The following is a 21,186-nucleotide window of genomic DNA, read 5'->3' as shown; positions in this document are numbered from 1 at the left end:
TCTTGCCAAAGTCAGATCGCATCTTCGTCTTGGATAAAGTACGTCTAGTTTATTTCATAATTTATTTACAAAAAGTCTTAGTAAATTACACTTACAGGCATCTCCACTCGAACTAAAGTAAATAATTTAAGAGCTACATGTATTTAGATATCTATAGAATAGGATACTTTGGGGTCGGGGAGAAGCTGGGACCAGGGAAAGTGTTCTGTTTAACTTATCTCAACACGCTTCTAAATCGTATGTCTTCGCAAGAATTCGAGTCGTTTTAAACGGCTACACGTCGTATGTGAAAACTAAATCGTCATTTCGTCTCTCTTAAATTCATTCTCTCTACGAAACGAGGAAGTATACCAGTGGAAGGTGTGCGACGACGAGTTCGAATGCGTCTCTCTCTCTCTTTCTCTCTCTCTCTCTCTATTTCTCTTTTTCTTTTCCTTGCAACTGCTGCGTAAATGTTCGTGAGAGTGGGAGTTTACAATTAGATGTATGTATCATAAGAATCGTCAAAATATGTGCAAGCTGACAATCGGTATTTGTTAGTTTTACCATAACGTATATGCGCGCTTTGAAAAAGCATAAAATCTTGGTTATAAATATATTCCCATTAGAATCGTTTAATGGCACGATCGAGCTTAAATTTAAAAATCCTCTTGTTTTATCTTTTTAATATATTCGTTTCTACATTATCGCCCAGAATCAGTTTCATCTGCATCTACAGTGTTGGTTTTCCTCCTCTTCCGCCTGTCCGTTCTTTTTTCTTTATATTTTCTTTTTTTGTTATCACAACGGCGTTTAATTACGTTTATAAATACGTTTATTCCAAAAAGACTGCAGTTAGTTAGATTCGCTACTTTCAAATCTCTTTTCGAAAGGAAGCCATTGAAAAAAGGAAAAAAAAAAAAGGAAACATTTACTGAACCTTCTAGGAATTCAAATAATTATTGCAAAATTAAACGGTAATTTAAGTGACTACCTAAATTGATCAGTTATATTTTCGCAAGCTATATTTGTGTATTCTTTCTCTTTTCACAGACACTGTCCCCACCCCTTTTTCTACCGGCACCCCCATCCTCCGTGCATACATACACGCGCAAACACGCAGCACGCATTTTCTCTTCTCTAAAATCCATCTTTTATATCAATACGCGTACATATGGGACCCCCCATTTGTCGAAGCGCCGTATGCGCGTATCGCACTCGCGCGAACATATCAAACACGCACACAAGTACTTATGGGCGGACATGTGTGCTCTAGGCCCGCTCTACTCTGAATCCCCTCTCTATTCTGGAACAGCTGGCCTCTCCCCTGTAAACTGGAATTCCTCTCTCGCTTCCGTTTAACGCGCCTGGCTTTGCCGCGTTAACCGTACGTAGAATAGGAGAAGCGAATGGGACGAACGCGAAGACCGTACGACGGCGTTCCGCTACTGCAGGAGTAAGAGTATCGAAAGGGGATTCCAGAATGGGGAGGGACAGAGCCCGGCCCGAACGATTTCAGAATAAAGGGGGCTACAGCATCTCCGTCGTCCCGCATTCTATCTCGAAACATTTTTTCTCTCATTCTTTCTCTCCCTTCGCCACCGCTCTTCCCCGTCTTTCTTCCATTCTTTCTCTCCCTCTTCCTCTCGCTGAACCTCTCAAACATATACATACATACATACATAGATACATACATGCATGCACGCAATACACAAATACATAAACATGTACGCACGCATGCACGCTTCCTCGCTCCTTTTCTCTCCCTCTCGCTTTCACGCTCTCTTTCTCTCTGCTACTGTTCCTTCTCAATCAGCGGCTTTATCACACGTATATTATTTTTTTTTCTCTTCTAGCAATGTCTTTCTTCAGTTCTAGTTTCTGCCTGTGCTTCTAAAATCGAGACTTCTCCGCGGCCTTACAGCCGCAAACGTATATTTGCGCCACCGTAGCCGCAGCACGAAAATCGAATAAGATTCAAATGGAAGTGTTATCTACAAAATATCTTAATTACTCGCTAATTACAGCACAAAACATGCAAATATAAAAATTTGCATTATATTATCGTTTAATATTTATATATATCATCCGATATATCATTCCACATCGCACCATTAAGGTTCGCCGACATGATTCTTGGTATATATATTATTATGCAGCTGACCGTTGTCTCTTGAAAGTCCGTTTTCTTTTTTTTACTGCGTATGCATATATTTGTGTGTGTGTTGTGTATGTGTATATATATATATATATATATATATATATCATGTGTCCATGTTATATATCGCGGCCGCACGTGCGCGCAAGTATGTGTGCACGTGTGTTTGTATCCGTGTGTCACGTGTCGTGTATATATATTTTGTAAATATGGATATACCGTGTGTGTCCTGCGTGTCAATACGTGTGGTTTCTCTATGTGTATGTGTATACCTTTTTTCCTTTCATTAACTATGAAATATCTTACACTATCGATATTATTCCAATTCATCGAAGGGGAAGGTATACCAACGGGCGGAGATCGCATCGGGTATACCTACACGCTAACACCAATAATTAAACTTTCTTACTTCCTGTTTAATCGATATAAAACTACAACTGCGCTGCCATGGCTTTTCATCAGCACTTTTGTTCCTTCACTCGTGCACTCGTATCACGTCGCGCGCGTGTCTCTCTCTTCTCGCCTCTCGTCAATCTTCAAGTCCCTCCCTCGTCTCTCTTTTCTCCGTCAGATATATAACCGTCTATATCTCCCGCTTTTCCCCCGCACACGCCCGCCTTTTTAGACTACACAGCACTACTGCCGTCCGTACGCGACGTCGCACCACCGCGACAACGTCGCTGTGTCGCGTGCGTCTTACTCATCGTCGTCACCGTCGGCACCGTTATTTAACAACATATCCGCGCGAGTCGCGTAATAGTGTCTCGACCGACGACAGAGAGTTACGTGCCCCTCGAACACTGGAACAACACACGCGCGACTATCGCGGCGACCTGCTGATCCAGGATCTGGCTCATCACCAAGGCGAGCAGGCGGGACTCGTGCTGCAGAAGGAGAGTTCGGTTGTCCGGATGCCTGGCGAGGTTGAGTAGCGTGCCGGCCGCGCGCCGCAGCATGTCGAGGCTGGTGCCCATCGACTCGGGATTGTCGCGCAGCGCGGCGAGACCGTGCTGATTGGCGACCCCGAGAGCGCTCGTCTCGGCCTGCTCGATGAACGCGACGAGCAGCGCGACGCAGGGCGTCTGCAGGGCGATGGTGCGCGCGACCCCGCTGTCCGCGGCCGACAGGAAGTGCAGCAGATTCACGCCGAACTCGCGCAGCACCTGTTCCTCGCTGCGACAGAGGAGCCTGGTCAGCACCGAGCATAATCTCTGTAATCGTGAGTACGGCGGCGTCGCCACCACCAGGTCAACGTTGCACTCGGTCACGCATAACTTGCACAGCGCCTCGAGCGCGAGTCTCTGCGGGGACAGGGAGGAGTTCGGGCCGACCGTCGGGAAGGGATCCTGACCGTGCGCGGCCGGGCACACGGCCCAGTGCAGGAGGCCGTCGAGCACCGGCCGCGAGATCTCCTCCGGATGCTGACTCAGGTCCATGTGGCCGGATATGTTGGCGGCCATCACGAGAACGTTCTCCCTCACGTGATGGAGGAAGTCCCACCACCATTCGCCCTCGCCCTGTAGACTGCTACACGAGTCCGCAAAGTCCGCGTCCTCCTCGCGATCGTAATTGCGCGTCTTTTGCGCCCGTATCGGGTGCTCGTGGTGGAGCAGCAACAGCTTGCCGAGTAGACTGAGGAACGTAACGTTCTTCGCGAATTCCGCCTCGTTGCCGGGGATGAAGGTGAGATTCCTCAGGATCGTCGACAGGCACACGCAACGACGGGCCAGGCTGTCCTGCGTCTCCGTCACCAGGTAGAGACTCGCCTCGTCCCTGGAGTAGCTCTCGTCCTCGTAGTCGCTTATCCTCCGTCGCTTTAGCGTTCCTGCCGGATCTCTTATGTTTAATCTTGGTCCCTCCTTGTCGTCTCTGGTCGTTTCCAGGTCGTGTTCTTCCGTCGCTTCCGTCTTGATCTCTGTTTTGTCTATGGTGTTGTCGATGTTGCCTGGTGCCGCCGCCGTCGCAGCCGTCGATTCGTTCAATCCATTCTGCGTCGGCAACGAGTCCTCGTCGTTCTTCGACACATCACTGCCAAAGTGCTCGCCCATATTGTTGTTCGCTTTCGTCACTTCGCTGTCGCAATCCTTCTTGAAGCCGTCGTTCTTCTTCTCGAACAGCTCCCTCGTGAGATCGTTCATCTCTACGGGTTCCTTCTTGATCCTCGACAGCACGTCGCTCAGAGTCTTCGTTTTCTTCTTCTTGTCCAGTTGTTGCTGCTGATGCTTGCGCTCGCCACTATCCTTGCTAGATTGCTTGTCGCCGAGTTCGCCGGACTTGTGGGTAAAGTCCAGCGTCTCGTGGACACCACCGACGTTGTCTGCTTTGGCTTCCTCCTTCAGATCCGTGCTGTCGACTTCTTTCTGCAACAGCGGCGGTTTCTCGTCCCTCAGCAAACGGGCGAAAGGCACCGAGCCCACTTCAGATTGAAAACACGTGACGATATATTTGGTCGCATTTGTGTCGACTTGCCATGGCTCGGTTTCCGACTCGCACTCCTGATGATCCCAAGGCCTCCGCGTGTCCAAAACGAAGAGATCGTCATCCCGAGGGACGATCTTGACGGGGCGACCTCTCCTCGAGAGATACGTATAATTCGATGTCGACAGCAATTTCGTCCGATCCTCCGAATCGATCGGGCGCGTCACCGCGCCGAGATCTACCTCCGGACCGTCTGCGGCCTGGCAATAGCGATCGTCGTCGTTTACACATGATTCGAACATGTCGGAGAGAGAACGCGAGAAGTGCTCCAGCAGAACGTCCAGTAGTCCAGGTAAGTGTGTCAATCCGAAATAACTGACCTGTAAACGAAAGATTTATAAATATTTTTTACACATATACGTATGTTTATTCTGTTACTATACATAACAATATTTTACAAGTTCTTTTATGGAGCTTTTATAATTTTACTTGTGCTTTATGTTAATTAGGTCTTCAAAAAAAAAATATATATATAAATCGTATTATGATTCGTTAATAATTCTTGTATATATCTTTTATTCGTTGTATGTTTCATTTCTTTAATTTTCTATAAATTTCTTCAGTAGTCGTTGATTCTGCCTTTAAAATAATTGCAATAGCAAAAAAATATACTCACAGAAGAATCATCGAATAACAAAATGTTTAATACGTCGAGGGCCCAGCAGCTCTCGGCGAGTAGACCAGATCTCAAAGCCATCATGATGCGCCAAGCTTCTACTGGTGCCACGTCAGCGCGCGTCAATTTTCGTCGCTTGTACAAAAGAGGTGTAATCGCTTCTACGCTGTCAGGAGGGAATGTCATTTCTCTCTTTGACGTCGGTTGCTGGCTGATCATGGGATTCACTCCGAGTTGAGTCTGCGCAAAATAATACGATGATACCTCGTTTGGCTACAAAACATTTTAATTATAAAATGACATATATCGCGAAACAAGTATATGTAGATCGTCCGCACAATACGTATGACAAAACAATTAATTAAAGAATATGCTAACAGTATGGGATATGTTGATTGAGAACAGATATTATAACGTTTGTTAATTTTTTATCATTGGAATCCAACGCTTTCGCGTTGAGTTAAATTACGATTGACTTGCGAAGAGAATGTACCTGATGATTCCCGGGTGTTGGATACAAAGGGGACGGTTGATTCGTGTAGCGATGATCCCACGGTGGAGGTGGGTGCGGTATAGCGTTCAACGACGGCTGAGATGGGGTCCTGTTCGATTGCTGGCTGGCCCATTGTTGACTACTAGCAATACTGCCAACCGCTGAAGGGGTTGGGGCAGCGGTGACGACTTGGGATCCTTGTTGCGGTTGTTGCTGTGGCGGTTGTTGCGATGGCGACGGCGCCGGTTGGCTTGGGTACTGAACCCTATTGTTTCCACTATTACTATTGTACTGATTAGTTGTATTTGGCCATCCTGCAGCAAGAAATTACATTTCCTTGGGTTAATTGCGATCCAAGTCCTCTCACTTAACTTGCAAAGCTTCTTCAGCAATAATAATATGTGATTATCGACATTAAAGTATCTCACCTGGATACGCCGGTCGTTGTTGATTATACTGGGGATACTGTTGGTCTTTGGCAAAGTCTGGGTGGCGTCTAGGTTGAGTGGGTCCCGGAGGGGGCGGTGGCATGTTCTTGTTAGCCGAGCCACTTCCAGTGTATATTTGAGTTCCACCGGGCGCTCCGTATCCACTCTGCAACGTAATGACAGATATTAAAAGATTGTTAACTTTATTACTTTATGAAAATTTTTCAAATCACACAAAACATATTGAGCGATAAAAAATTAAACGGAATTTCTCGCGAACACAGGACAATATAAGATAATATAAAAATATCGAATATTACTTGTTCCTGTCGATAGTAATCTTGCGGACACGAGTATGACGACACAGTCGGCGGTTGCGAGGGCGAGGAAGGCTGACTGGTCGCCGTCTGCTGTTGCACAGCGGCCGGATGAGCCTGCGGTCCCGACGGATAGCTGTTACTCCGCGCGTTAGGAGGTGTTCCTGTGGGATAGCTAGCGGGACCTTGTTGACCGCCGGTGTATCTGTACATGTCCTGTCCAGTAGCGTTGTTCGGCGGCATATTACCACCTGGGTATCCCCTGTACGCGACAAAAATATATGAATGATTTTCTCCGCGAAACATTATAGCGGAATATGACGGTGATATCTCTCACCTGTCGACATCGGGTACGTATGGAGGATAATGCGTTCTAGGCGAGTACGGTTGACTAAACTCTCCCTGTTGAGACAGCGCATTTCCCTGCGGCCGAATGTACTGCTCTTGCGGATAGTTCTGATAGGAACCCGTGTTCTGGTAACTACCCTGTTGTATCCCTAAAAACAAAATCGTTCGTCGTAAAATTCTTAACGACGCTCATTGTTGAGATCAAAACAAATGTATTCGATAAGTACGGCATCAACAGATGTAAAAATAAATCTAATGGCACGTACAGTTAAGGGATTGTAAACTGAGACGTACCTTGATGGGCGGAGGGTGCGCTGCTTTGACTGGGTGGCCTAGGTGGCGGCGGCGTGTACTCCGACGATGGGCCACCGGGTGTGCCGCTCGCGTAACTACCCTGATAGCTTCCATAACCGTCCATGGAAGCGTTGCTCGATCCAGGAGCGGGAAAGGAGTCTTGAGAATTGGAAGAACCTGCATGAACAAACGGTTCCTTTTCTAGCCGAGAAGAAGTCTCTTGATACAAGAAAGTTTTGTGCAAGCAAACAACAAAATTTCGAAGAGAAATAAAATTATATGTATATGTAACAGTCCATACCCGGCGATGGTACGGAAGCAGTTCCCTTAGATCCCTTTTTCTTCGAGCCCGCCTCGACCTGATTGATGATGGGTTGCGGATCCACACCCCCGCGATCAAAGTGGCACTCATATGCCAGCAGATGCTTCGTATAGTGTTTGCGCAATGTGTAAGCAGCGCTACTGCTGGCACCGATGCCCAAGAGGCCGGCTATATCCTTCCACGTCTTGTTTTTCGTCACCTACAGAAGGAAATTATACACACGCGTTCTTTACTACTGCTCGTGAAAGAGCACGTTCACGTCGAATCTCAAACACAGACAAAAAAGATCTGCATGTCCAAAAGAAATAGATAAACGCAATGATACAAAAGGCATCGCCGACGTTCTATAGCCTGAGGTACCAGTCTCAAAAAATTGATTTGATATCGATATGACTCGGCGAAGTCTCTAAACGCATGCAAATATGAAAAAAATAAAAAATAAATAAATAAAAAAAGAACGAGAGAGAAATACACAGAGTACAATCGGAACGAATTACCGTTATTGTAATATTTCGACATTAAAAGTTTATCTTCGCTGTGTGACTATTAGAATAATTCCATATAGCACCAAGGTTTGTAGATCAGGGTGTTTCCATATTCGACTGTTGAACAACTACTTCAAGAAAAGATATGTTAAGCCTTTCTTTTTCTTTCTTTTCCCAATGTTCAGACACAGATTATGAGAAAGGGATACTAATAGCAAAAATAATACAACTATACGTACATCATGCACAATTTAACATAGATGTAAAAACAAAGCGTATTCTGAGGTGTTTCGATACAAGTTATTTCAATTTCAGATCTGGATTTCGATAAATCGTCAAAGTTCTGTCATGTGCTCGATGCAAACTTCAGAAAAACTTTGAGTCATCGAGCACCGATAGCGAGGAGTAATCGACATAAGACACCTCAAAAGTGTACAGTGTGCAGAGCAAGTATAAAGAATGTAAAAATACATAAAAACAATACAAAAACTATGTAAGACACCAAGGGCTAGATGGAACTACACTGCACCTTGCATACCTCCATGAAGCCCCCCCTCTCCTTCACGTAGAGGTAAAGCCGAAATAGATCGAGGGGGTTCTTGGAGATGGTAGGACAACTGGTGATCGGTGATCTTCGCTCTTCCATGAAGTTGACCAGCTTGTCCAGCCAAGTTCTTCGTTCTATCGAGTCGTCCATTTCGTATAACTTTGCCAGACTATCTGTCTTCTGAAAGTCGCACAATTATTACGCTACTTTAGCATACTCTAAAGAATCTCGTGTGGACTTTTATTAATATGTAAATTTGCGACAGAAATGTCTCGTCGTGTATTATTGATCTAATTAAAACATAGAACGATTATTATTCTTGCAAAGCTGCGAGAACATAATCCCAATCGTACCCAATCGTGATATAACATGCATAAATATAATGCTGGATCTGGATATTTGTATATTGCTTTTCTCTATTTGGTAAACGTTTTAATTGATACAGTTGTTAATATATCCTTTATTACGGTTAGTAAAATGTACATTTATATCAAGTAAATCCACAGAGCGTAAACAGATTTCGAGAACTATTTCTCCTCCAATGCACGTTAAAAAATTTCTTATTTAACATTCATTGGAAAAACTAAAAAAATGGAATAGAGCAATACGTAATATGCAGCCTAGTAATTTAATGCATGCGGTAATTATTAAGTAAACATTCTGTTATTATGCAGATAATATGGAGAAACAAAATAGGAGGCAAAACTTATAAAATACCGAGTACAAGAAATAAGCACATCAATATATATAGTCTCGATAAATCGTCCGCGTAATATCATATTGGAGTTGCTGCAAAATTTATGTAAGACTAATAATCTGTGGTAATATTTGTGGAGATATATCACTATATTATTTAAGCCCATTCTACAATAGCCGTAAGACATAAGCAGTAAAAACTGACCACAGTCGATTATTCTTAAACTGAAAAATCCCATTAGTCAATAACTTACTGTTGTCTTACTGCATACTCTTACAGCTATTGTAGACAAGCCTTTGTTAAAGCGTAAGTTATATCATAATTCTTTCGCAATTTAAAAAAAAAGTTAATTATTGTGCTGTTGCAGTCGTCTGCTCAATAAAAATGTTCCATTAGTAATATCAAAAAATAAATAATATACTCTAAAATATTAATAAGCAAATTAGAAATTAGATTACTAAGAATATATTAAATACATATGTTATATTGAAATACTTAATGCTTTTATGGATACAGGGATATTAATATGATGCATGTGCCAAGCAAGAAATGTTAGTGTAGGGGACAAATGCCTAAAGCGTGGAGTGCAAAAGGGATTTTGACAATATAACAAATATTCGTAGTGAAAAAACAGTAACCTTAGATCTGTACGGGTCTTGAGGCACATGACTGTTAAACACCTGTAAAATATTAAAATATTGAAAATGCAAATAATATATATTGCATTCAAACTTCATCTGAAGTAATCAGTTAACTGCTAATTTAGCACATGAAAATGTGTATTACGTATAAAAGTGCATGCAGGTGATACGTACAGGACTAGCAGGAGGACGCGGCCAACCACCAGGACTGTTCATTTCGTTATATTCCTCGTGAATCGAATTAATGCTAGCAGCGCCAGGAGACGGAACGGTGCTTTGCGGTGTCGCAGGATGGCTGTGGTATCCTCCTATCATCTCCTTCCGCACTTTTGGTGTAAACGCTGGATCTTCACCAGAGGCTATTTATAATAAATTTGGTTAAAATAATTGTACTCGTGATCCCCGTATTGCGCGATGGCCGGAGTTTTACGAGATTAAACCGCACGAACACAAGCGAACAGATTTAGAGATAATACTAACCAGCTGATGCGTTAGATAACGTCGACTGCTGCGAACCTTCATCAAGAGACGTACCGTCTGGACCTGTTGTTATTACAGACGTCACAGTACCACTCGAAGTAGATATAACATTTATAGCTGACGTACCTACGCATAAAACGTGCACGTTCGTTATTTATTTGCGCAGACGATGATAAAGAGACAAAATTCACTTGATTTAAGAAGATTTTCAATCACCTGAAGCGGTCGTGGTTATACCGCTGTCATTGGAAGTTTCAGCCGTGAGATCTGCGGAATTGTGGCTGGTGGGAGTTGGTACTGACGCGGGGTGTGAATTCGGTGTTGTACTCGGCGGTGGCATCGGGCTGCCCTCGTGATTGAGAGGCGGCGTGGCCGCCGGCGTATGTAAGTGTGGTACCGCCGAGCTGGTAGGCGGTGGTGGTTGGTTACTTATGTGATTAGGAGACGGCGGTGGCGGACCCATAGAGCTCGCAGGCGGTCCCATGTTACCGATGACGGGCACTCCCGGAGCACCTGGCGGTACCATTGCGGTCGCACCACCAGCACCATAAACTTGCGGCGGTCCCGGACTCGGTGGCATTCCCGGTGGTACACTGTTAAAGCCCATTTTATGCTGAAAGACAATGGAGAACGATTACCTTCGATCAATATGACGATGAAATAAATCATTGTTACGCATTATTGATTAAATTAAATGTTTATTACCGTGTACGGTGGATATTGTACTAAATTATTGGGTCTGTTGGGAGGCTGATACTGATTGTTGGGTGGTGGTTGCGAGTTTGCAGGCGTTGGATATCCCTGTGGAAACTGCATGTGAGGACGCGGAGGTGGATACGTAGATTGTGCATGATAACCTCCAGGCTGACCCGCAGCTGTTCCACCAGGTGCATAGCCCATCCCACCACCCATTGGGCTGATTCCACCGAGAGCCGTCGAGCCGGGTCCCGGTTGCACTACACCAGGACCAGTGCTGTTCATTTTGTAGCTATGCATGTGTGGTGAAGGACCCAATGGCTGTTGGTATGCTCCTGAAACCGATGACCATTTTACTTTATTATTATTGACAAAACTTTAACGTGGTACGTTACATGGAAACAATGAATAAATTTCGCAGAGACGAAAAGAGGAAAAGAAGTAAAATCGGTACCTTGAGTGGTCATTGGAGAGTGACTCATGCGCGGTGCTGGTCCACTACCATCCGACTGGCTACTCGACGGACGTGGAGGCATCTGAACGTTTTGTTGGCCTGTACATTGAAGAAGAAATTTTTATATAGGTACTCGAACGTACGACGCAAGAAGAAAAAAAAAGAGAAGGCCGGCAATAGATAAACTCTTATATAAAACTCAAGTTACACTTCTTTAGTATCATTTTAAGAAAAAGACAACACAAACATAATTTATACATTGAGCGTGTGCTGTGCAGGACATCCCGGATATGTTTGAAAAGTTAGCGCGAGGTAAAATTTTCTCTCTAGGAAAGAACTAATTCTAAATTCATTCGAGAACGCGATTAAAAGAATACTTCCGTAACTCTGGGATATCCTGCACAAAGCGACCTGTAATTATAAATTCTATTATTAAATATAAATGCGAGTGAAAAGAGAGACAGACGTAAAAAAGACCGACCAACAGCAGGGGACATCGAGCGAGAACCTGTGGATCCTGTAGGTGACGGGGTAGGTCTCATCCCCTGAGAATTCGGTGTCCCTGGGCAAGCTGGTCCATTCGAACTGTCGTTACTATTCTGTCCTGATAATTCCTACAATCACAGAATAACAATTTGCGATGAGAAAGCGATTACTTAGAGCTTAAAGAAGAACAACACGAAATACGAAATGCGAAAGAGATCAAACGTGATAGATTCTAGCGCAAGCTGGCATCTTATATTGATTCTAGCTTCGTAGTTTCATTAAAGTTAGTTTATAACGAGTAAATTGTATAAACGCAACAAATTCGAACAGTTGATAAGGAGATGACATTTTACAAAAACAACTATCCCAAATTCATACATCGTGCGATTAGTCTACGAATATCGACTGTAGCTGTCTTTGAAGTAGGTCAGCACAATAGTGAACGTTCGCAGTAGATCCATCGCGGATATTAAGTCACTGCGATAGCGGGCACTTGTAACAAAAAAAAATATACAAGATACGGTCCTCGATGTAAACAGTTCACAATCGCAGTCCGCACGGGAGACACAGCGAGGAGCACCGGAGTCGGTGAGATCCACGAGGATCGCTACAACCGATCGAGGGACCGACTTGACGAGGAGTCAGGAGTCACACGCGCGTGAGTTCACCTCGGCCGCTACGTTTCAACGCGATTCGCGCCGCCTTCGTGGCTACGGACGACGACGCGGCGATGGGTCGCGACGTCGTCGGGCGTGCTCTCTGCTCTCTTGCGCGCGGTCGGAGAGACGGTGGTGGAGCCAGGCAGCGGACAATCGCGCGTTCCTCGTCTCAAAAAGCAATCGACGTCGACGCGACGGCGACGTGGACGGCGAGGACGACGGCGGCCGTCCGAGGCGGCGCGAAGCGAAGCGAGAACCCAGCAACGGCGATGTCGCCCATGTTATTCGAGTCCGCGCGCGCGACGGTTAGTATATCGCGCACGAAACGTTCGCTCCTGTCGCACCACTGTCCCGCGTTGCGAAGCGGTACGAGGCGGAACGATCCCGTCCCGTCCGCGATCGTTGCCGTCGTTGTCGTCGCAACGCGATGGCACGCGGCGTCGTTCTCTCGGCCACAGTCCACGGAGCGCACAACAACCGTGTGTATACTCCGCACGGTCGAAATCGGTGTGTGTATGTGTGGTGTCTGTGTGCGCGCGCGCGCGCGCAGGCACGTGTATATGTGTGCGGCGCGCGTGCATGTGCCCGCGTGTACACGCACTTCGTACGGGTCGTCCGTCACAACGAGGCATCGGCGCGGCGCGGCGGTGGCCGCGCGCTGCGTGTGCGTGAATACGCGCGCGTGTGCGTGTATTCAGGATGGGGAAGGGGGACGGGGGGGAACGGGCGGAGGGAAGGAGAAAGAGAGTGGAACGGAGACGAGGATAGGCGTAGAGTCGGAGAGAGAGACGGGGTGGGTAGGTAGGGATGGATCGGAGGGAGACGGTGATATACAGTGAGAGAGAGATGAGGTGGGGCGGGGGGAGCGGAGAGTGAGGCCGAGAGCCGAGAGGAACGAAAGAAAATTCAGGCACATCATTACACCTACCAGGCCGCGTATAGCTGGTCCGTGTGGATGGCGATTAAACACTTCCTCGGGCGTACGAGCGAATGTACGGTACATAGGCCGTCCGGCGGCACAAGGACTCTCGGCATGACGCGAGAGATCGAAGGAGAGGCGTTACCCGGCTCTCCACTTAAAGCACGACGAGTAGCGACCGGGGCGAGAGAGGGAGAGAGACAGAGACAGAGATAGAGAGAGAGAAAAAGAGAGAGAAATAATAAGAGAAACGGATTTTGCCACCGTTTTGCGGAGTCCGGACTCCGGAGTCGCGCTTTCACATGTTTGTCGAACCGCGCGGAGTAACGTACGCGCCAGGCGGAGCGGAGCGGAGCTTGCGTTCTCCTCTCGGAGAGGATTCCCTCGGGAGCGCGCCGCGCCGTGCGAGCGAAAGAGAATTTATCGGACGATCGCTGCCGTCGGCGTACCGGTTAACGCGGGCATTATATTCCTGGTTGTATTCGTTCCTGGTTGTGCCGCCCTCCCCCCTCCCCCTGCCGCGCGTCGGAGGACGCGCTCGCGCGCTCTTTCTCTCTCTCTCTGTTTTTTCTTTCGCTTTTTTATTCCGCCAACGCCGTCGCTTTGCCGTCATGTGCGTGCCACCTCGTTCTCCTCGAGCGTCGCATGTTGTGTCAATAAGTCTACTAAAAGAGCTCCGTGTCACGGTAGCCGAGGGCCGATGGAAACTTCGGGGTAGCACGTAGAGAGCTACGTGGTACAGTATCGTCGCGTCCGCGTCGGCGTCGTCGTGATCGTCGGTCGTCCCCTTTATTCGTGCGCCCGCTCTCGTTCGCTCGCCCGCCCGCCTGCCGCCACCCCGCCCGCCCGCTCGGTCTGTTTTTGCCCGCGTGAGCGCGTGCGTGCGCGTGTCGCGTGTTGGTAACGTCAAGCAGGTTATAATCCGCGCTCGGGCTGCTCGGGCCTCGGGCAACCGCGTGAGCAACGTGACGTAGAGCAACGTGCGCGATAGATAAACGGTTCGGCGAGGAGCGATTCTCTTATCGGGGTCGCTCCTCGCGGTCGTCGCCGAGACCTCAGGTTTACAGATTTCCGCGTCTAGCTGGCTTGCTCGCTCGCTGGCGCTAGCAGGCAGACAAGGCAAGGCAAGGCAAGGCAGGCGCTGGTCGCTCGTTGGGTTGGAGCATGATGGTTGGAGTTGGAGTCGGAGTCGGAGGGCGTTCTTTCGTGGCGCGGTAAGCGCTCGGCGCCGCTCGGCCGTTCCCGCCGTGCCTCGGCCCTCGGGCCAGCCGTGCGCCAGCGACGCGTTCCCAAAAGCCCTGGCTCCGCTCTCGGGAACTCTATCCGAAGTCGATATATTCCCGTATATATAGTCAAGCCTCTGCTATCTATTTCTCGCTAATAATATTATTCCCGTTAACGTTCTGTACGTTCTCGCCGAGTGCCCAAGTCCCTTCGAAGGAAGATTCTTCGACTTTTCTCTCCCCCCCTGCCCCCGCCCCCCCGCCCCGTTTCCCTCCCGTGGTTTTCCATTACTCCGAACTTAGCTGAAAGAGATCGCGAACGTTTCGGAATTGCGAAGTTGTCAACTTTATCCTCGTCCTGATTCCATCGAACGTATAGCACACGGATCGTCTCGTGTGTTGGATATACGGTGTTCTCCACACACTCTCGGTAGCTGACACACACACAAAAACACGTGTATGTGTGCGCGCGCGCGCAAAATCGTGGCGCGGCAAGCGGTCGGTGAGGATCGTACGACTTCGGCACTTTTCGATCGGCGAATTCGTGTGCCCCAGTAAAGCCTGGGCACCGAGATTCGTGTCTATACGATCTCGCCGTGTGTTCTCTCTCTCTATACAAAAATAAAATAAACCCTTCCCATGTTCCATTAATCGAAAGAGAGAGAGAGAGAGAGAGAGAGAGAGAGAGAAACTATATATCGATGTTACTTAGATCGGAGCATGGACGACAAGATCTATGCGAATAGAACGCAGCGTTAAAACGCGTTAAAAATGGACGACAAATGTAATAGACGTTTAAAGTATCCCCGATAGAAAGAGACTCCAGTTTATTTAACTGCTAAATACGGTTATCAGATTCGCGGCCCGAGATAAAATCACACGACAGACGGACATTCAGGCAATTAGCGTCAAATGTGGAAATATGGATCTAGATTTTCACACGTATATAGGACCCCGTTATCTTTAGCCTTTGATAATGAAAAGCGAAAACCGTCGCTCCGTTTTTGGCGCGTTTGATTCGAACCGGCTCCTCTCCTCGTTGACCGAGCGAAATCAAGAGCGATCGTTAAGCGCTCTCGGCTCTCTAGCTTCTGTCCGGTTATCGAATTTCGGCTCGGAACACCCAAGACTGGACGAGTTCCGCTTTGAGACGATTCGGGCCGATCCGAAGGTTGGCGCGACGCGGGGAAACGCCAGTCCTCGATTCATACGATCCCGTGTCATCCAAGTCGGTGTGTTTACGTTATCGTGCGCGACGGAGTTAATCCGTTCGATAGAAACTGTACGCTGCTGAACGTCGGCGATACGCCACGCGCGAATGTGTGTATACAGAGAGAGCTCCGTGCTCCGATCGGCATGTCTTTCTCTCTTTCTCACGGGCCGGTCACGAACACACGCACGGGAAGGCGACGAAGACGTGCGTGAATGAAAACGTAAATAACGCTCGCGGGGGCGGGGGCGAGGGGGAGCGCGGGACACGCGCATATATTTGCCCGCGTTCTCGGGAGAGCGCGAAATCGCTCCGGTTACGTAACATTATTTTTATCTGCCGGCGTAATGTTATTATCCCGTCGGCTGTGACAATAACTGAATCCGAGGTTCATTCAACTCCATCTATTTATCGAGAGAGAGAGAGAGAGAGAGAGAGAGGCCGGATATCGGGCCGTCATCGAAAAAGTGTGACAATTTCGGCGAGACTCGTGATTTCGTGGGATTTCTATCTCGATCCGCGAGCCGTCGGCGCGAAACGACCTTTTTTCCCGCGTTGCGGGGAAAAAAGAAGGCAAGATATTACAGCGAGGCCCCCCCCCCCTGTTATACTTGGGTGTCCCGGAGCGTCGGTGAGATCACCTGTAGCAGACTAAATACCCATGTGTTCCCATCGGACGTGCTCATATACATTGGAGATCGTCTGCTGCCGCTACGTCGCGGTCGCGTCGTTCTGCGCGCGGTCCGACCGCGCGAGTCGCGCAGACCCGCTCCGGTCGCCGCCGCTGCCCGCTGCCGATACATCGACGTTTTATTGACCGTACGCCCCGTATGCCGTATGCCGTGACCGTGCATAGTCTCCGGCGCGTTCACGCCATCGCGGGTTTTCCCCGAATTATTTCGCGCGCGGTTATCACCCGTCCCTCGGATGCCCGTACGTCTCGGCTTTGCTTCAATTATTATTTTCAAAGAAATCGATTGATCCGATTAACGACCTGCTCTCGAAGGGGACGACGTGGATTCGTGGAAATATAATTTTCCCCGAGTAGGAAAGAGATGTAGGACACGCGGGTCCAGTTAGAGCTCGATTCTGAAGCCGCGATTGAAATTGACGGGATTCTCGCGTGAAATGGAGCATCGACGGAAAGTAATGGTTCATTTCGCGGATCGATCTCGCTCGCGAAATTGTTCCCTCGCGCGCGTTCCTGGCCTCGTCGTTTCATAACGTCGTAGACCAAGCCGCGCTGGAGTAACATGGCGGGTATCGCCGCGACGCGGACGGCGCCGAGAGCGCATGTACTCCGCGAACGCGTCGTGCGGTTAAAGATCCGTGCGAGCGCTCCCGCCCTGGTGGCCGAGCCAACGGGGCCGACGATGTTGTCCTGTTCCCCTCGTCGCGCATCTCGCGGGATATTATCTCGCGGTGGTGAGTATCCCGGGGCGCGCGGGCGCTCTCTCTCTCATTCTATTTCTCTCTCTCCCTCTCTCCCTCTCTCTCTCGAGCGCCCTGGGACGGCTCGATGCCGCAAACGACAGCGTCCGGAAACTTGGTGTACCGGGGCGTCGCGCGCGCGGATCCTACAATAATAATCCCGCTTGTCGCTGCGCAGAACGAGAGAGAGTTCACGGGGAGTTCTTACGTTTCGCGGAACGGTACATTGCGATTGCGTTCGAAAAACCGCGCTCCGTGGGAAGCGCAAGAAGTTCGATGGCGTGTCGCAGAGTGACAGTCGCATGATCCGGCGTACCGAATATAGCCGAGCGCGATACAAAACGTCACGTCGTCGTCGCTCTCGCGCGCGCGCGCTCGAGTGGGGATGATCGCCGCCGCCGCCGCCGCCGCCGCCGTCGTCGTCGTCGTCGTCGATTTCGACCAATCGCGGCCGCGCTCGCGTCGCAACCCCCACCGCCCCTCGCCTACGGTCGCCGGCGTTATCCGTGTCGCCCGCACGGTTCTTTCGCTTACCCGCCCATGTAAACGCGGCCTGGTGGGGAAGAGGGTAACCCCGGGGCGAGGGACAGGAGCGCGAGCGTAGGGGAAACACGGCGGGGAGGAGGAGGTCGCTAATATCTGGGGCTCCGGCGGCCGCGCAACTCGCGCCCTAATCGAACTCTACCGGAGTCGCGGTATACTCTCCATCCCCACCACGTCGTCCGCTCCTTCCTCCCCTCTCACGCTCTCGTCCGCGCTCCTCGTTCATCCTCCCTTTTCCTTCTCCCGCTTCTTCTCCTTCTCCTCCGCCACTTCCTTGGCCTCCTGATCCCCCTCGACCGCCACGCGAGGGGCCACCCTTTCGCTCACTCTCGCTCGCTCTTTTCGTCGGGAAAGTACTCGACGAACGAGTACCGAGGCCGTAGAGACCGAGCGGTACTTCGCAAGATGGAAACGTCGCCTTTCGATCTATTCCCCAAACCTCGCGTCTATTCCCGAACATTCGCAATCGGCGTCACTCCGCGCGTCGCGCGATTTCCGTCCCGTCGAGAAGATCGCCGGACGTCCTCTCTCGTGGAACGGACGACGATGCTTTCGCGCACACGTATACACGCGTGTAGTATCAAATTTCGATAAAATTCGACCGGTACCGATACGTCGAGACGCGTAGCATCCGCGACAGGAGAGTAGAATTTATTCAAATCGTATGTGAAATCTCCACGACAATCGTCCCTGTCACGACGGGGGATTATGCAATCACCGGCAAAAACTTGTTTGCTACGTTCCGGATACTTTAAGCTTTTCTTTCCGCACACGTACGTTCGTTTGTATCCTGAGAGGAAGGCGACGCGCTGAACGTGACTCGTCGACGTACTTGATATCTCTCTTTAAAGATGAAATAAATTTAATTTTAATTATGTAATGCGAAAACTCACCCCAGAGTCAATTCCTTGAGTATTTGGTGTTGTAGCTCGCTGTTGCAGATTGTGGAAAGCCTAAAAAGAGACGCAATGTTACGAGTTGTCTATTTTTACATATTACAGAAATATACCGTAAACATATATCTTTAAACCATACATTTCTGCCCTGGTTTTTAATTTTAACATATTCACCGAAATATTGATAGATTTTATCGTATGTGTGTATCTTTCTACAACTTTTAAATATCTCAAATAAGTTATTTACAAGGCACAATGTGTCAGATAAAAAGTTTGCGAAATAAAAGAAGAAAATAAAAATCTGGATTGTACATTGCTCGTATAGTCCCTTAACTATCCATTAATTTATATATTTTTTCATAAGCAAGTCGTGTCGCATTACAATATAAATTCTCGAGCAATGCTCTGTCTTAAAAAAATATCGCTCATGTCAATGACATCGTTATTACATCAAGTTCATTTGCAAAAAGCGATCTATGTTATACTTTTTGCTCCTATAATAAATACTCCATTCTCGCAAAAACCCCTTTCTTACGTGTCATTTACATAAATGTCAATATACTTGTGTTGGAAAAGTTATTGTACAGAGCAATAAAAATGACTGAAATTTTGATACATTCCCGAGACATCAGAAACACTTGAACCATTAAAAATTATACGTGTTTCAGCAATGTTCACCTGGGACTGGCTGGTAGCCTGTGGTTGCGGTGACGCAGCAGGTGGTGGAGCTGGAGACTGAGACAAAGCGCGCTGTGGCGACTGACCCGATGGAGTGACCTGATTACTCGGCGGTGGAGGCGGATTTGGTGGGCCGCCTTGATTCCACCCCCTTTGTTCCGTATATAAGCTTGAGGGATGACTGGTTTGCGTCGTATAAGAGTTTAGCTAAAACGATACAAGAAAACGTCGTGTAAAAACATTCCTGAACATTAATATACAAGTAACAGATAGATTAAAGTCACTGATCGAAAGCAAAGTCGATTTACCTGATGATGACTGTATGGGGCGTGTGGTCTCGTAGGAGAGGAATATCGTTGGGTATATTGTTGATATTGCATGGGTGTCGGAGAACTCTGAGCTCCTGGCCCTGTATGTAATCTCGGTGAACCCTGATGGTTTAGAAAATGCACGAGAATTAGAGTCGCATGTACAAATACAATGTTTTAGTTAGATGTAAATAAAAATTTGCAGATAGCACCAGACAATTATACGGAGAGAGACTCGTAGCAACAAAAAGTACAGTACAATCGTTACGCTAAAGTTTGTCGTTGGGTTTAACCTAAGTGGAACGTGGTAGCGCAAAAAGACAGAGATCTGTTTGTTTACCGTTTGCGGAGGACGCTGGCTGGGTTGCGGATAAACGGGAGGCACAACCGGTGGCCTTTGCATAGGCCACGGCTGTTGATACTCGGGTCCCATTCCGGGATACGTGCCGTGAAACCGATGTACCGGAGTGGACGCCTGCAGCAACTGGTTCAAGGTAGGCGTAGGACCAGCGGTCTGGGACATACCCTGGCCGGAGAGAAACCTCGGCTGGCCGGAGAAGTTGCCGGAGCTGGCGCCAACGTATAGCCGGGACTCGATCTTGGATGTGGAGTAGTGCTCCTCCATCTCGGCCCGGTGGGTCCGCTCGGTGTCGTGCATCAAGTGTTTACCATGGTAGTCGAGCTGCTGCTTGCCGGGAAAGTCGGCGTGCTTGGCGACGTATTCCGGGAGCTGCTGCTTGCCGGGCGGATAGTCGGCGAGCGACTTGGTCGCGGCGGCGAACTCGCCGGACTTGTTGTTGCTGTACTCGTCCGCGTAGGCGCGTATCACGTTTGGCGCGAACGGATGGCCCGGGTGGCCGGGATGGCCGGGCGCGTCGTGCGCCTCCTGCTTGCCGACGGGGACGGGCTCCTGGGGCCCGGGCTGGCCAGGCTCGCGCGGCGCGTTTACCTCACCGGCGGCAGTGTGTCCGCCAATGTCCTCGCGGTATTGACTCATCTCGTAGCCCGTCGTGTCCCCGCCGCCGCGATTCACATATTTAAGCAGCTGGGCCGCGCCCCGGGACACTTTATCGTCCGGCTCGGAATCCAGCTGCTGCTTCGCACTAACACTCGCACTATTCCCACCGACTTGCGTACGCTTCTGTGCGCATTTCACGGACTCGTTCAGCTTCACATCGTTTTGTTGGCTCTCGGCTTGCGTCGCAGCCATGTTCTCCTCTCCTCACGGAGCCATCGTCGTTTTCGTAAACTGGCCAATCGCGGGACCTCGTGCGCGCCTCGCTACGGGGCCAAGTACTACGTACTCGAACGCGAAATACCGCGTAGTCGAACGGCTCGCGTCGCGGCTAACACCTCACGGCACATCCTCGATCGCCCGTGCGTGGACTAAGCGGCGCCCT

At 48.8% G+C, this 21,186-nt stretch overlaps 1 protein-coding gene across 6 annotated transcripts; it reads right to left on the bottom strand.

Moving 5' to 3' along the window:
• Positions 1–27: 27 nt before the first annotated feature.
• Osa (trithorax group protein osa) lies at positions 28–21,162 on the bottom strand. 6 transcript variants are annotated; one of them, XM_071797900.1, is made up of 20 exons: positions 20,127–21,162; positions 19,787–19,909; positions 19,479–19,685; positions 18,798–18,857; positions 11,900–12,047; positions 11,434–11,532; positions 10,989–11,314; positions 10,500–10,896; positions 10,284–10,409; positions 9,978–10,162; positions 9,801–9,842; positions 8,448–8,645; positions 7,413–7,632; positions 7,112–7,288; positions 6,807–6,966; positions 6,473–6,731; positions 6,153–6,318; positions 5,725–6,038; positions 5,232–5,471; positions 28–4,935 (listed from the first exon to the last, which is right to left on the bottom strand). In XM_071797900.1, the coding sequence occupies exons 1-20, from the start codon at positions 20,994–20,996 to the stop codon at positions 2,920–2,922; spliced, it is 6,333 nt and encodes a 2,110-aa protein (XP_071654001.1). In that variant the 5' UTR covers positions 20,997–21,162; the 3' UTR covers positions 28–2,919. The 6 variants fall into 6 exon arrangements, with proteins under 6 accessions (XP_071654001.1, XP_071654002.1, XP_071654005.1 ...); XM_071797901.1 differs by having other exon boundaries at positions 8,457–8,645; XM_071797904.1 differs by having other exon boundaries at positions 11,942–12,047.
• Positions 21,163–21,186: the final 24 nt, after the last annotated feature.

This window comes from Temnothorax longispinosus, chromosome 2 (assembly GCF_030848805.1).
Source record: "Temnothorax longispinosus isolate EJ_2023e chromosome 2, Tlon_JGU_v1, whole genome shotgun sequence".
NCBI classification, from domain to species: Eukaryota; Metazoa; Arthropoda; class Insecta; order Hymenoptera; family Formicidae; genus Temnothorax; species Temnothorax longispinosus.
The sequence above is the reverse complement of the archived record's forward strand: the minus strand, read 5'-3'. Positions and strand labels throughout refer to the sequence as shown.